A 13,355-nucleotide genomic window follows, 5' to 3' on the forward strand; every position below is an offset into this window, starting at 1 on the left:
AGCGCCGATAGAGCTGAGAACGCTGGACCAGGAGCGAGGGGAAACTGAGGCAGGGCCCCCCTTCCCGCAGCTCCGGGCGTCCCAACCCGGACAAAAACCGGGAATAAAACCCCGAGCGGGGCTTTTTGCTGGTTTGTGTCACCCATTCTGGCCAAATCCCGCATTTATGGCGGGGAAGGGGGGGTTCGGTGCCACCCGCGGCTCCTTCGCCCCCTTCCCACCCCGGGAGGGGCGACCGGAGCCCGGTGCCCCTCCCGACTTCCCCCCGCTGCCGCTTTCGCGGCTTTTTGGCCCAAAATGAGTCACCGCGGGATTTTTTTTTTCTTTTTCTCTCATTTTTCGGGACTCTCACGAGTCGAAGCGGGGCAGGGGGGATTCACGGGGGGCTGAGCCCCGACCGTGCCCGGCGTGGGAGCGGCCCCGGTGCCGCGGGACGGGGATTGGCGATCCCGGGACAGGGGACGGGGGCAGCGTCCCCGGGATGCTGGGGACCCCCGGGAAGGGATGGGGACGGCGATCCCGCCCTGTCCCCGCCCTCGGGGCGGCTCCTCGGCGGGGAGCGGCGCTTTGGGGCCGGGAAAGTCCGGCCCAGTCATTCGGGGCGCGGGGGGAGAAGCCCCAAAAGCGCGTCCGTTCCGGTAAGGAAAGAGTCAATGGCTGCGGCTCGCACACGCCACTTCCCCGAGCGGGGCTGACTCATCCCGGGCTCGGTCCCGCTCCGCGACACCCGCGCTCCGCTCCGGCCGCCCCGGAGCGCTGCCCGAGCCTCCGCCGGTGAGTCCGGGGGTCCCGGGGGGCTGAGGGGTCCCGGGGCCCGCCCCGAGCCGCGCGTCCCCCGCCCATCCCCGCGTCCCGAGCGGGACCGGCCGCGAGCCCCGAAACGCCGAGCGCAGCGGGAGCCCCGCGGGGGTCCCGGAGCCGCGGCCGCCCCCGGGGGTCCCCGGCCCCTTCGCAGCTCCCCGGGATGCCGGGGGGGGGTTTGGCCGGAGCGGCGGCGCGGGATGGGGAAGGGAGGATAGCGAGGATGACTTCAGCCCATTACTCAGCCGCCGTCACGGCCTGGCAGAGCTCCCGCGCTATTCCGGGCCGTGACGCTCCAGCCCCGCCACTTTGGGCCTAAACCGGCGGGGTTTGGGTGATCTGGGGAGGAGGAGCGGCCCCGGGAGCTGAGGAGCGGGGCGAGATTCGGGATGAGTTCGGGAAGCGCCGCCGCAGAAGTGCCCGGAATTAGTGTTGATAATGATTGTTGTTATCTCATTAAGGGTGTAATTAGAGCCCGGTGCCGCCCCCAGCCCGGTACCGGCAGGTCGGGGGTTGCGGGGGTTGTTGGCACCGGCGGGGCTCGTTGAGCCCCGAACCGGCCGCGTTTTGCCCCAAAAGCCGCCGCGGTTTCCTGCGCTCGGAGCGGCGCCGGGAAACGAGGAAATCGCGTCAGCGGTGCCGGGAACCGAACCGGGGCGGCGGGGGCGGGACACGGGGGGGACACCGGTACCTGATAAACACCTGGCGGGGGTGTGACACCGGTAACTGCACACACAGGTGTGGGACAGCGGCACCTGTATACACGGGGGGGTGTGTGTGTGAGAGAGACACCTGTACCTGCACACACAGGCACACAGGTGTGTGTGTGTGTGTGTGTGTGTGTGTGTGTGTGTGTGTGTGCGGGGCACCTGCTGCACACCTGTACCTGCACCCGCCCACACACACGGGCACACGCACCTGGCCGTGCCCACCTGCACACGGGCACACGCCCCTGGCACCTCTGTGTGTGTGAGCGCACCTGGGCCCCCGCGCTCGCGCACAGACCCCGCCCCGCGCACGCCTGTGCCCAGGTGCGCTCACCCTCAGCCGCGCGCGCGCTGCCGCCTCAGGACTGCAGCTCCCGGCGTGCCCCTCGCGGGGGGCGGGGATCGACAGCGCGGCCGCCCAATAGGAGAAGGGGCGTGTTGGCTCCGGCCAATGGGCAGCCAAGGGGGCGCGGCGGCCCCGCCCCTCGGTCACGTGGCGCGGGCGCGGCCGGTGAGCGCGAGCGGGAGCGGGGGCACCGGAGGGGCTCAGGCGGGACCGGGGGGCGTGGGCAGCACCTGGGAACCCCCTCGGGACCCCCTCTGCCCGCCCCGCTCCTTCCCCAGGTTGGCATCGCCGCTTTTCGCCCTTTTCCCGGGGTTTTTCCTCAAAAACACGGGGGGGATTTGGGGGCGGCGAGCCCGGAACGGGGGCGCAGGGGGGAGGCACGGACGGAGCAGCCTCGGGCCGGTTCCGGTTCCCGACGGGCAACCCCAAATCCGCCCGACTGCCCGGTCATTTTAGGGGAGCAGCAGCAATTTGGGGTCTCACCCCCCACCCCCGTTTTTCCCCTCCCAGGTCCCATCCCGAACCCACAGGCAGCGATTTCCCCCCATGGAGAAGAACCAAGAGCCGCAAGGAGACCCCCGGGACCCCCCCAGCCCCGCCCAGCCCGCCGTGAGTGCACCCCGAGGGTTTCTGGGGGGTGCTGAACGCCCCAAAATTCGGGGAAGGGAGGGGGGAGCGCGAGCAGCGCTTTGGCCGCCGGTGGAAGTGAGGACGAGGCAGAGAAATGGGAAATTCCCAGCTTTGCGGGGGGCGAGGGGGGCAATGGACCCAAAATGGCATTTCTGGGGGGAGAGGTGAGCGGTCCCATAGGAACGGGATGGTTTTTGTAAATATTTTTTATCCTCGTGAGGAAAAGGGCTTTGGATTTTGTGGCGCTGGAGCTTTTCCCTCCCCCCAGCAGCTTTTTATTTCACACACACACACAAAAAAACAAAAAACAAAACCCAAAAACCCAAAAAAGAAAAGAAAAAAAAAAGAAAGCTTTGAACTCTTTCAGCCGTTAAAATCCGGTGTCTGTCACAAGCCGTGAAATGAATAGAAAGAACAAAAAAAAAGAAAGAAAAAAAAAAAAAAGACTGAAAAAAATAGAAAAGGACGGACTTGGGAGCCGAACAGCTTCTTTGCCCAAAAATAGCAACAAGTTTTATAACTCCGGAAAATGTAGAACAAACAAACGAGGAACATTTTTAGCTGAGAAAGGCGGCGGCGGCGGCGCGGGGAGGGGCGGGGGGGGGCTGAATTTCGGAATTTCTGCCCGTCTGTTTTCCTGGAAGCCGCTCCTCGTGTTCTCACCCGCATCCAGCGCTTTGACCAACTTGGCCACGGGCCCGGGGCTGCCGGGGAACGGCCCCGGAGCTTCGGGGAACGGACACGGAGCTGCCCGGGGCTGTAGGGAACGGTCAAGGAGCCGCCCGGGGAACGGACACGGAGCTGCCCGGGGAACGGACACGGAGCTGCCCGGGGCTGCGGGGAACGGACACGGAGCTCCCCGGGGAACGGACACGGAGCTCCCCCGGGGCTGCAGGGAACGGGGCTGCGGGTGAAGGGGTCGCAGCTCCCCCCAGACTCATCCCCGTGTCCCGCAGGACGCGCCGGGGGCCGGGGATGGCGCCGAGAGGGACAAGACGGTGGGAGAAGGTGGGGACAAGGACAAGGAGGAGAAGGACGAGGAGGACAAGGACAAGGAGAAGGAGGAAGAGGAGGCCTTCCTCGTCAGCCTCTACAAGTTCATGAAGGAGCGGCACACGCCCATCGAGAGGATCCCGCACCTCGGCTTCAAGCAGAGTATGTCCCTGCCACCCGGGGACAGGGACAGGGACAGGGGGGCGGCCGTGCTCGGGTCCCGTGTCCTCCTGACCCACAGCACTGGGGGGATGAGTCCCCTTGATTATAATATTAAATCAGTCCCCTTGATTTATTCCCAGTTAACCTCTGGAAGATCTACAAGGCCGTGGAAAAGCTGGGAGCCTACGAGCTGGTGAGTGTGGCCGTGGAGCTGGGGTGGCCCCAGGGTGCCCTGATGTCCCCTGGGCATCCGAGCGTCCCCTCGGTGCTGGGGTGTCCCTTGGGCATCTGGCTCTCCCCTAGGTGTCAAAATGTCCCCCGGGATATCCCCTGCTATCCAGGTGTCCCCCAGGATGCCCGGGCTCACCTCTCCCCCTGTCCGTCTGTCCCTCCCTCCCTCCCTCCCGCCGCAGGTCACGGGCCGCCGGCTCTGGAAGAACGTCTACGACGAGCTCGGGGGCAGCCCCGGCAGCACCAGCGCGGCCACCTGCACCCGCCGCCACTACGAGAGGTGGGACCGGGCCGGGGCCGGGGCGCTGCCCCGCCGCGTGCCTCAGTTTCCCCCGGCGCGGCGCTCACCGCGCTCCCCGCTCGCTCCGCAGGCTCGTCCTTCCCTACGTGCGGCACCTCAAGGGCGAGGAGGACAAACCGCTGCCCCCCAGCAAACCCCGCCGGCAGTACAAGGTCTCCAAGGACGACAAGAGCAAGAGGGCCAGGAAGGAGAAGGGCCGCGAGCAGGTGCGCGGCCCCTCCGAGGGGATGGGAGCGGCCCCGGCGCCGCCCTCGCTGCGGAACCCGCCCGGGGCCGGGCAGGGCAGGGAGGGACGGGCCGGGGAATGAGAGCGGGGGCGGGAGCCGAGACCCAGCCCGGGATGCGGCACCCACGGCCCGACCCCTCCGCTCCAGGTGGTTCCGGACAAGGCGCGGCCGGAGGCGGCCGCGGAGGAGGCGGCGGAGCGGGCCCGGGGGACAGACGGACGCTCCAGCCCGGCCGTGCCCGCCCCCAGCCCCTCGGGGAGGTGTCCCAGCCCCTGCAGGAGCCACAGCGAGACCTACAAGCGCCTCTTCTCCAGCTTCTACTCCAAAGGGAACCACCCCATCATGTCCCCGCTGGCCAAGAAGAAGCTGCTGGCGCAGGTGAGCAAGGCCGAGTCCTTGCACTGCCACAAGCGCCACTGCCCCGAGGGCCGCCGGGCACCGAGCGACAGCGGCCCCGAGCCGCCCGGGCCCCCCGGCCCTGCGCCGGCCGAGCAGCGGAGCCCGGAGCCCTGGGGAGCTCCGGACCGAGCTCCGAGCGAGGCGGGCCCGGCCCGCAGCGCATCCCCGGCTCTGGGCAGGGACAGCCAGGGCTGCCCGCAGGACGGCGGCGCCGCCCCCGCCGTGTTCACCGGCTACTTCCACGCCTACCGCAGCGAGGGCCCGCAGCCCGGCGGCTGTCCCCCGCTCTGGGGCTACTTCTCCAACCTGAAGGATTTTTTGGAGCCGCCCTCCGCCTTCCCGGCGCGGCCCGAGGAGCCCGAGCAGCCCCCGGAGCTGCGGAGCCCGGCGGGGCGGCCGTGGGAGGCCCGGGCCGCCGCCGTCCAGGCCTGCTGGGTGCCCCCGGGGGCCGCCTTCGGCCCCGCCGCGCCCCGGGCCGGCCACGAGGAGGAGGAGGAAGATGATGATGAGGAGGAGGAGGACGAGGAGGAGGACGAGGAGCCCTTCGGCCTCACCGGCAAGGGCCGCGCCGTGTCCCCCTTGGCCAGGGAGGGCAGGGACGGGCGGAGCCGCTCGCCGGGCGCTCACCGAGTGCTGGCCAAGCCCAAGGCCGTGGTGGCCGCTCCGGCTTTCCCCGCGCCGCTGCCGCCGGACGCTTTCAAGGGAGCCGCTCTGCACTTCCCGGGCGGCTTCGGGAGCCCCCTGGAGCAGCTGAGAACCCAGGGCGTGCCGGTGGCCCCGGCGCTCTCCGTGAGCCCCCTGGTGATCCCGGCCTTCCCCAGCCCTTTGGTGGTGCCCTCCGAGCTGTGCCGCCCGCTGGCCACCGGCGCCGCCCGCCTGCCCGCGTCCTACGGGAGCTCGGCCCGGCTGTACCCGGCGGCTCCGTGGCACGGGCAGCGCTCCTGCGGCTCCCCGCACGTCCCGGCCTTCCCGCACCACGCCCGGCCCTAGCGCTGCGCCAGGGGACAGCGAGGGGACAGCGAGGGGACAATCCGGACTGGGCCGTTTTCATTGCCCAGCTCAGAGCTGTTCGTGGCTCCGCTGGGGGCGCCCCACGGTTCTCTCTATTTTCTATATATCCACACACAAATCTATAAAAAAGGGAGCAAAAGCGGTGCTGGAGGTCTCTGTTCCCATCCCTGGGCCCCCGCACCCGGAGTTGGGGTTTGGGTCCCGCCATCAGAGGTGGGAAGGGAACAAACGTTCCTGGCAGAGTTTGGGGTGTCCTTGGTTCCTGGGATCAGGGCAGGGCTGGGGGGGATCCTCTCCCTGACCCCAGAGCCGTGGGGCTGAGAATCCTCTGTGGGGAGGGAAGGAGGAGTTTTCCACCTCAGTTTTGGGGGAATGGCAGCAATTCCATGGAGCAGCCACGAGTCCAGCTGGGAACCAGCCCAGCAACAGCTCCAGGTCCTTTTTGCCTTCAGGTCCCTTTTTTGCCTCAGCCCCACAGGGTTTTGCAGGATTTGCACCCCAAAATCCTGGCTGGGCAGGGACAAGGTGAGGGCCTGCAGGCACAGAGGGTCAGGGCTCAGCTGCAGCTCCAGCACAGCCCAGGATGCCCCAGGTCCCTGCAGGAGCTGGGCAGCGTTGGAGAGGCACCAAGCGAAGCCGAGGAGCTGCTGCAGCAAAGCCAAGCCCCCAAAACCCCACACTGCGAGGGCCTGGGGCAGGAACCCCACAGCTGAGAGTTCCCTGCCCCAAGCACAAGCTCCCCGAGGCCAGGGTGACCCCAAGAAGCACAGAGGAGCCCCAGGTGCAGCCCAGGGACACGGCCATGAGCTGCCTCAGCCTGCCAAGCCACACCTGCCACCCCTGGGGCACAGCCCCCGGCCCCAGCCTGCAGTGCTGAGAATTCCCAACAGTCCCAGCTCCCCAAAGCATCCAAAGCATCCAGGAGAGCCCTGCAGGCCCCAGAGCCCCAGCCCAGGGCCAGCAGCCAGGCAGGAGCGAGTGGCACATCATGGGCACCAGGTGTCCCTCAGAGCACGGGCAGGGACCCTGGCGTGTCCCTCTGTGTCCCCTGGGAGCTTGGTTTGGGAGCTTCCCAGAGCCATCCCTGATCCATCAGAGCCTTCCCAGAGCCATCCCTGATCCATGAGAACCTTCCCAAAGCCATCCCTGATCCATCAGAGCCTTCCCAGAGCCATTCCTGATCCATCAGAGCCTTCCCAGAGCCATCCCTGATCCATCAGAGCCTTCCCAAAGCCATTCCTGATCCATCAGAGCCTTCCCAAAGCCACCCCTGATCCATCAGAGCCTTCCCAAAGCCGTTCCTGATCCATCAGAGCCTTCCCAGAGCCGTCCCTGATCCATCAGAGCCTTCCCAAAGCCATTCCTGATCCATCAGAGCCTTCCCAAGGCCACCAAGGATCCATCAGCAAAGCTGAGATTTATCCATGGGGGCAGGAGGAGCTCAGCACCCATATAGCCACTTCTGGCCTTTATGTTGTCTTGTGTTCAGATCCTGATTATTTTTTTTCTCCTGCCTTTTCCAGAATTCTTCTCAAGGGTATTTCATTTAAGGTCTCCTTTCTATCTCACACAAAGAGATGAGTAAATGTAACACCTCAAAAGAAGCTCGTTCTGAACTGCTCACCAGCCAGGGAAAACATTCTAAAAGGTTCTTGAGAGCAAACTGTGCAGAGAAATTGCCACTCTGTAGAGCTAATATAGCTATGTGCTGTGAGGATACTGGGTTTGGAAAAATATACTGCTTTCAGAAATTCCAGAAATGAGTGCTGCAAAAAAGTGATGCTTTTGATTACATATTGATTACATATGGTTTAGGTCTAAAGCCCACTTTGTAATTTCTTTGATGTCGGAGTGCATGAAATAGAGGCCTGAGTCCCTCAGAGAGAGAAAGGAATGCAGGGATTGAATTGGAACCTTTACAGAACTGAAATATATGAATCCACACAGACATGAAGTAGGAGGGTAAGTTTTAGTTTTAAGTAAGTAGAAATATATCTTAAGTGCCTTAAGAGACTGTGTTAGGTAGTAAAAAGCCCTTAAGCCTAGTTTAAAGTTCAGTCTTGGTATCTTTCACAAAAATAACTTAGCTCCAGACATAGAGAAAACTCAGCAGAACATTGCTTGCATTCCCAGGTAGGATAGAAATATTTGAGTGAACAGATAAAGCTAGATTTTGTGTAAAACTGACCCAGGGCTGTGTGAGCGCAGGGTGAGCACAGGGTGAACTCTCTGCTCCTTGCTGTGACACCTGGGCTGGCAGGGATGACACAGTGACCTCGGCCAGCTGATGCTGCCTGTGCCATCACCTGGCACTGACGTGTTTGATGAAAATCCTTTTGCTGGGATTTTTCTCCTGAGAAGCCTCAGAACAGAAATGGAACCAATAACGATCTGCTGGCTGTGGAGTGTGGGCTGGAGATGGTTTAGCAACAGGGGCATCTTGGATTGGTCTCCTGTGCATTGTTTCTACTTGATGACCAATCATGGTCCAGCTGCGTCGGGGCTGTGAGCAGTCCCAGGTTTTTATTATTCATTCCTTTCCAGCTTTCTGATGTCTCCTTGCTCTTTTAGTATAGTTCTAATATCTCATTTTCTTTTAACATAATAGAGATCATAAAATAATATTTCAGCCTTCTGAAAGGTGGAGTCAAGATTCTTGTCTCCTCCCTTGTCCTGGGGACCCTCAAACACCACCACAATCAGCGGCCGAGCGGGTTCGTGCGAGCCTCTCAGTGACCCTGGGCCGGTCCTGAGTCGGCAGCCCCGACACGGCCGAGAGCGGGGAGACACCCGAGGGTACTGAGGGCACCTGGGCTGGGGGCAGACACTCTCTGTGTGTGCCCCGAGGGTACTGAGGGCACCTGGGCTGGGGGCAGACACTCTCTGTGTGTGCCCCGAGGGTACTGAGGGCACCTGGGCTGGGGGCAGACACTCTCTGTGTGTGCCCCGAGGGTACTGAGGGCACCTGGGCTGGGGGCAGACACTCTCTGTGTGTGCCCTGAGGGTGCTGAGGGCACCTGGGCTGGGGGCAGACACTCTCTGTGTGTGCCCTGAGGGTGCTGAGGGCACCTGGGCTGGGGGCAGACACTCTCTGTGTGTGCCCCGAGGGTGCTGAGGGCACCTGGGCTGGGGGGAGACACTCTCTGTGCCCCGAGGGTGCTGAGGGCACCTGGGCTGGGGGCAGACACTCTCTGTGTGTGCCCCGAGGGTGCTGAGGGCACCTGGGCTGGGGGCAGACACTCTCTGTGTGTGCCCCGAGGGTGCTGAGGGCACCTGGGCTGGGGGCAGACACTCTCTGTGCCCCGAGGGTGCTGAGGGCACCTGGGCTGGGGGCAGACACTCTCTGTGTGTGCCCCGAGGGTGCTGAGGGCACCTGGGCTGGGGGGGGACACTCTCTGTGCCCCGAGGGTGCTGAGGGCACCTGGGCTGGTGCCTTTGCAGCAGCAGAGACACCAGAGACATCGGTAGATGATAAAGGGCCGACTCTTAGCAGGGGTTATTCCAAGGCTTTATTAGGAGTCCCAGAGGAGCTCCTGCACCTCAGGGGGCTCCTGCCGAGAGCCCCGGGAGATGTGCCAAGGTTACATTTAAAGGGAGGTGGAAACCCAAAGTAGAGAACATCCTACCAACCATTAAGTGACCCTAAGGGATGGATGCTGGGGGACAGACATACAGGACAGCGTATGGGGCAAGGCTTGGGGGGCTGACCCCTGGCCTCTGGCTCATCACTCGATGACTTGGACCGAAACTTCTGCATGGAGGGGATGGGATCTGAGTGATTGACAGAGAGCCAGGGTGGGGTTTGGGGATGATCTCATCCCGGGAGAGGGATAACACAGGTAAAGGGAGGGGGGTACAGTTTGGGATAAACCATTTGGGAAAAATATGGGGATACAAAACAAAATGACTTCAAAGTATTACAAAGTATAAAAATGCACTACAGCAGGTTTGGGCACCACCAAATTAAATAAAATGATTTAAAAATAGAAAAATTTAAAATAAAAATAAAATAAAATAAAAATAATAAAATTAATTTAAAATAAATGAAAAACAAAATAAAAACTGTAAAGTGCTGTAAAGTGACGTAAAAGTTCCATAAACGGTAGTGCAAGACCCTCAAACACCACCACAATCACCAGCTTGAGTTGGTCTGGACAGCACCAAATAAAATAAAATAAAAAGCTTTAAAAAGAGAAAAATTTAAAAAATAAATTAAAAAAAAATAAAATTAAAAAATAGAAAGCTTTAAAAAGAGAAAAATTTAAAAAATAAATTAAAAATAAAATTTAAAAAATAAAATAAAAAGCTTTAAAAACAGAAAAATTTTTAAAAAAATTAAATAAAAAATAAAATTAAAAAATAAAATAAAAAGCTTTAAAAACAGAAAAATTAAATAAAATTTAAAAATAAAATAAAAAGCTTTAAAAAGAGAAAAATTTAAAAAATAAATTAAATAAAAAAATTTTTAAAAAAAAGCTTTAAAAAGAGAAAAATTAAAAAATAAATAAAATTAAAAATAAAATAAAAAATAAAATAAAAAGCTTTAAAAACAGAAAAAATTAAAAAATAAATAAAAAGTAAAATTAAAAAATAAAATAAAAAGCTGTATGAATAGAAAAATTAAAAATATAAATTAAATAAAAAATAAAATTAAAAAATAAAATAAAAAGCTTTAAGAATAGAAAAACTTAAAAAATAAATTAAATAAAAATTAAGTAAAAAAAATAAAAAGCTTTAAAAATAGAAAAATTAAAAATAAAAATTAAATAAGAAATTAAAAAAAAAAATTAAAAATAAATGAAAAACAAAATAAAAACCGTAAAGTGCTGTAAAGTGCTGTAAAAGTTCCATAAAAGGTAGTGCCGTAAAGCACGACTGTCGTAAAAGGTGTCGTAAAGCGCGACTGTCGTAAAAGGTGCCGTAAAGCAAAACTGTCGTAAAAGGTGCCGTAAAGCAAAACTGTCGTAAAATGTGCCGTAAAGCACGACTGTCGTAAACGGCGCCGTAAAGCGCGACTGTCGTAAAAGGTGCCGTAAAGCAGAACTGTCGTAAAAGGTGCCGTAAAGCGCGACTGTCGTAAAAGGTGCCGTAAAGCAGAACTGTCGTAAAAGTGTCGTAAAACGTGCCGTAAAGCAGAACTGTCGTAAAGCTGCCGTAAAGCGCGACTGTCGTAAAGCTGCCGTAAAGCGCGACTGTCGTAAAAGGTGCCGTAAAGCAGAACTGTCGTAAAAGTGTCGTAAAAGGTGCCGTAAAGCGCGACTGTCGTAAAAGGTGCCGTAAAGCGCGACTGTCGTAAAAGGTGCCGTAAAGCAAAACTGTCGTAAAGCTGCCGTAAAGCGCGACTGTCGTAAAAGGCGCCGTAAAGCAGAACTGTCGTAAAAGGCGCCGTAAAGCAAAACTGTCGTAAAAGGCGCCGTAAAGCAAAACTGTCGTAAAAGGTGCCGTAAAGCGCGACTGTCGCAAAAGGTGCCGTAAAGCGCGATTGTCGTAAAAGTGTCGTAAAAGGTGCCGTAAAGTGCGACTGTCGTAAAAGGTGCCGTAAAGCAAAACTGTCGTAAAAGGTGCCGTAAAGCAAAACTGTCGTAAAAGGTGCCGTAAAGCGCGACTGTCGCAAAAGGTGCCGTAAAACGGGATTGTCGCGAAAGGTGCCGTAAAGCGCGACTGTCGTAAAAGTGTCGTAAAAGGTGCCGTAAAGCGCGACTGTCGTAAAAGGTGCCGTAAAGCAAAACTGTCGTAAAAAGGTGCCGTAAAGCGCGACTGTCGCAAAAGGTGCCGTAAAGCGCGATTGTCGTAAAAGTGTCGTAAAAGGTGCCGTAAAGCGCGACTGTCGTAAAAGGTGCCGTAAAGCAAAACTGTCGTAAAAGGTGCCGTAAAGCGCGACTGTCGCAAAAGGTGCCGTAAAGCGCGATTGTCGTAAAAGGTGCCGTAAAGCGCGACTGTCGTAAAAGGTGCCGTAAAGCGCGACTGTCGCAAAAGGTGCCGTAAAGCGCGACTGCTGTAAAACGCTACTGCCGTAAAGTACCACAACAGGAGTTTTAGCCCTCATAGAATGGAATTTAATGAATTTCCCCAATGCTGGCCGTTCAGCCGTGTTTATCAGAGACTTTTGGGACGCAGGTGTTTAAACCCTTTAATTGCAGCTCCTGCCGGGCCATGGCTGCCGCGGGGCCGGTCCCAGCCCTCAGGTGCTGCCTGCAGCAGCCGCCCCGCCGAGCTCCGCCCCTCCTGCGGGCCCGCCCCTTCCCGCCGCGAGTCTCCAGCGGGACACGCCCCCCTGCTGACCGCACAGCTCCGGCACCCGCAGCCCCGCCCCCCGCCCCTCCTACCAGCCCCGCCTTTGCCATCCCGTCGGTCCCGGCCGTCCCGGCTACCGCGGGCCCCGCCCCTCAGTCCCGCCCACCGCCGTCACCGCGGCCCCGCCCCCGATTCCACCGCTTCCCCCCCGCTGCCAGTGCGGCCGCTCCTGCCCCCCCCCACGCCCCCCTCGCTGACACAGCGGGGCCGGTGCTGGCCCGAGTCCCGTCGCTGCTGCGTCTTTGCCGTTCCCTGCGGCTCCCGGGTCTGCGGTGCCGAGCGCGCCTGGCGCGGCCGCGCTGCGCCCCCAGCGCCCCCTGCGCGCGTTGCCGCGGGAGCCCGCCCCCCCCCGGCGTTCCAAGCACCTGCAGCGCACCCTGAGCTGCCCACGGGCCCCGTGGCAGCGCACACGCCCATGGCTGACCCTGTCCCTGCCAGCGTTTGGGAGCAATCCCCCGGTCCCGGCACGGCCCCGCTTGCGCTGGGACCGGGGCACCCCAGCCCGCCCAGCCCCCCCGTGCCGGCGCCGCGGCGCCTACACCGGGGTCTGCAGCCTCTGCCGTGCCTGCGGCCGCTCCAGCCCCCCCGTGCCGGCGCCGCAGCGCCTACACCGGGGTCTGCAGCCTCTGCCGTGCCTGCGGCCGCTCCAGCCCCGCCTCCCGTCAGCGCCGCCCCTGCCCGCCGGGCCGGCAGCCACCGCAGCCCCCAGCGGCTGCACGCCGCGGCCGAGCCGCCGCCTGGCCCGGCGCCCGCCATGCCCCCCCCCCCCCCGCAGCAGACTCCCGCCGCCTCCACGCCGCTCCTCCCGCCTCCCGGGATCATCTCCCGCTGACGAGGCCGCTCCGCCGCCGCCCGTGGGGCCGAGCCGCGCCTTCCCCACCGCGGCCCCGCTCTTCAGAGCTGCTGGATGGCGCGGCTCCACCGCCTCCTGCAACCACGGGCGTCCCGGCGTTCCGTTCCACAGCCGCAGCCCCGGCTCCCGTTCCCGCAGCTCCGCCGCCTCCCGCACCCCCCGCCCCCCCCGCCGCCATCAGGGCTGTCCCCACGTTGCCATAGTGACGCGACCCACGCATGCGCGGTTGCTACAAACCCCGCACCAGCGATATCGCTCCGCGCCGACTCATCCAACCACAGCGCTGCTTCCGGGATCAGCCGCACGCATGCGCGGTTCTATCCCCACGGCCCCGCCGCCACCCCCCACTGCTTTTTGGTGCAGCCCGGTCCCGGTTCCGAGCCGCCGCGTGCCGCTGTCC

At 60.4% G+C, this 13,355-nt stretch overlaps 1 protein-coding gene across 3 annotated transcripts; it reads left to right on the forward strand.

Annotated features, from left to right (window-relative positions):
- The first annotated feature begins 465 nt into the window (after positions 1–465).
- On the forward strand, positions 466–8,448 carry ARID5A (AT-rich interaction domain 5A). 3 transcript variants are annotated; one of them, XM_071417760.1, is made up of 7 exons: positions 466–774; positions 2,365–2,463; positions 3,441–3,639; positions 3,780–3,832; positions 4,053–4,150; positions 4,242–4,377; positions 4,546–8,448. In XM_071417760.1, exons 2-7 carry the CDS (start codon positions 2,401–2,403, stop codon positions 5,785–5,787), a joined length of 1,791 nt encoding a protein of 596 aa, XP_071273861.1. In that variant the 5' UTR covers positions 466–774; positions 2,365–2,400; the 3' UTR covers positions 5,788–8,448. The 3 variants fall into 3 exon arrangements, with proteins under 3 accessions (XP_071273861.1, XP_071273859.1, XP_071273862.1); XM_071417758.1 differs by lacking the exon at positions 466–774 and adding an exon at positions 1,902–2,019; XM_071417761.1 differs by lacking the exon at positions 466–774 and adding an exon at positions 1,995–2,132.
- Positions 8,449–13,355: the final 4,907 nt, after the last annotated feature.

The sequence above is a fragment of the Agelaius tricolor genome, unplaced genomic scaffold (assembly GCF_023055355.1).
Source record: "Agelaius tricolor isolate 1412-34295 unplaced genomic scaffold, bAgeTri1.0.p SCAF_70, whole genome shotgun sequence".
Classification (NCBI taxonomy): domain Eukaryota; kingdom Metazoa; phylum Chordata; class Aves; order Passeriformes; family Icteridae; genus Agelaius; species Agelaius tricolor.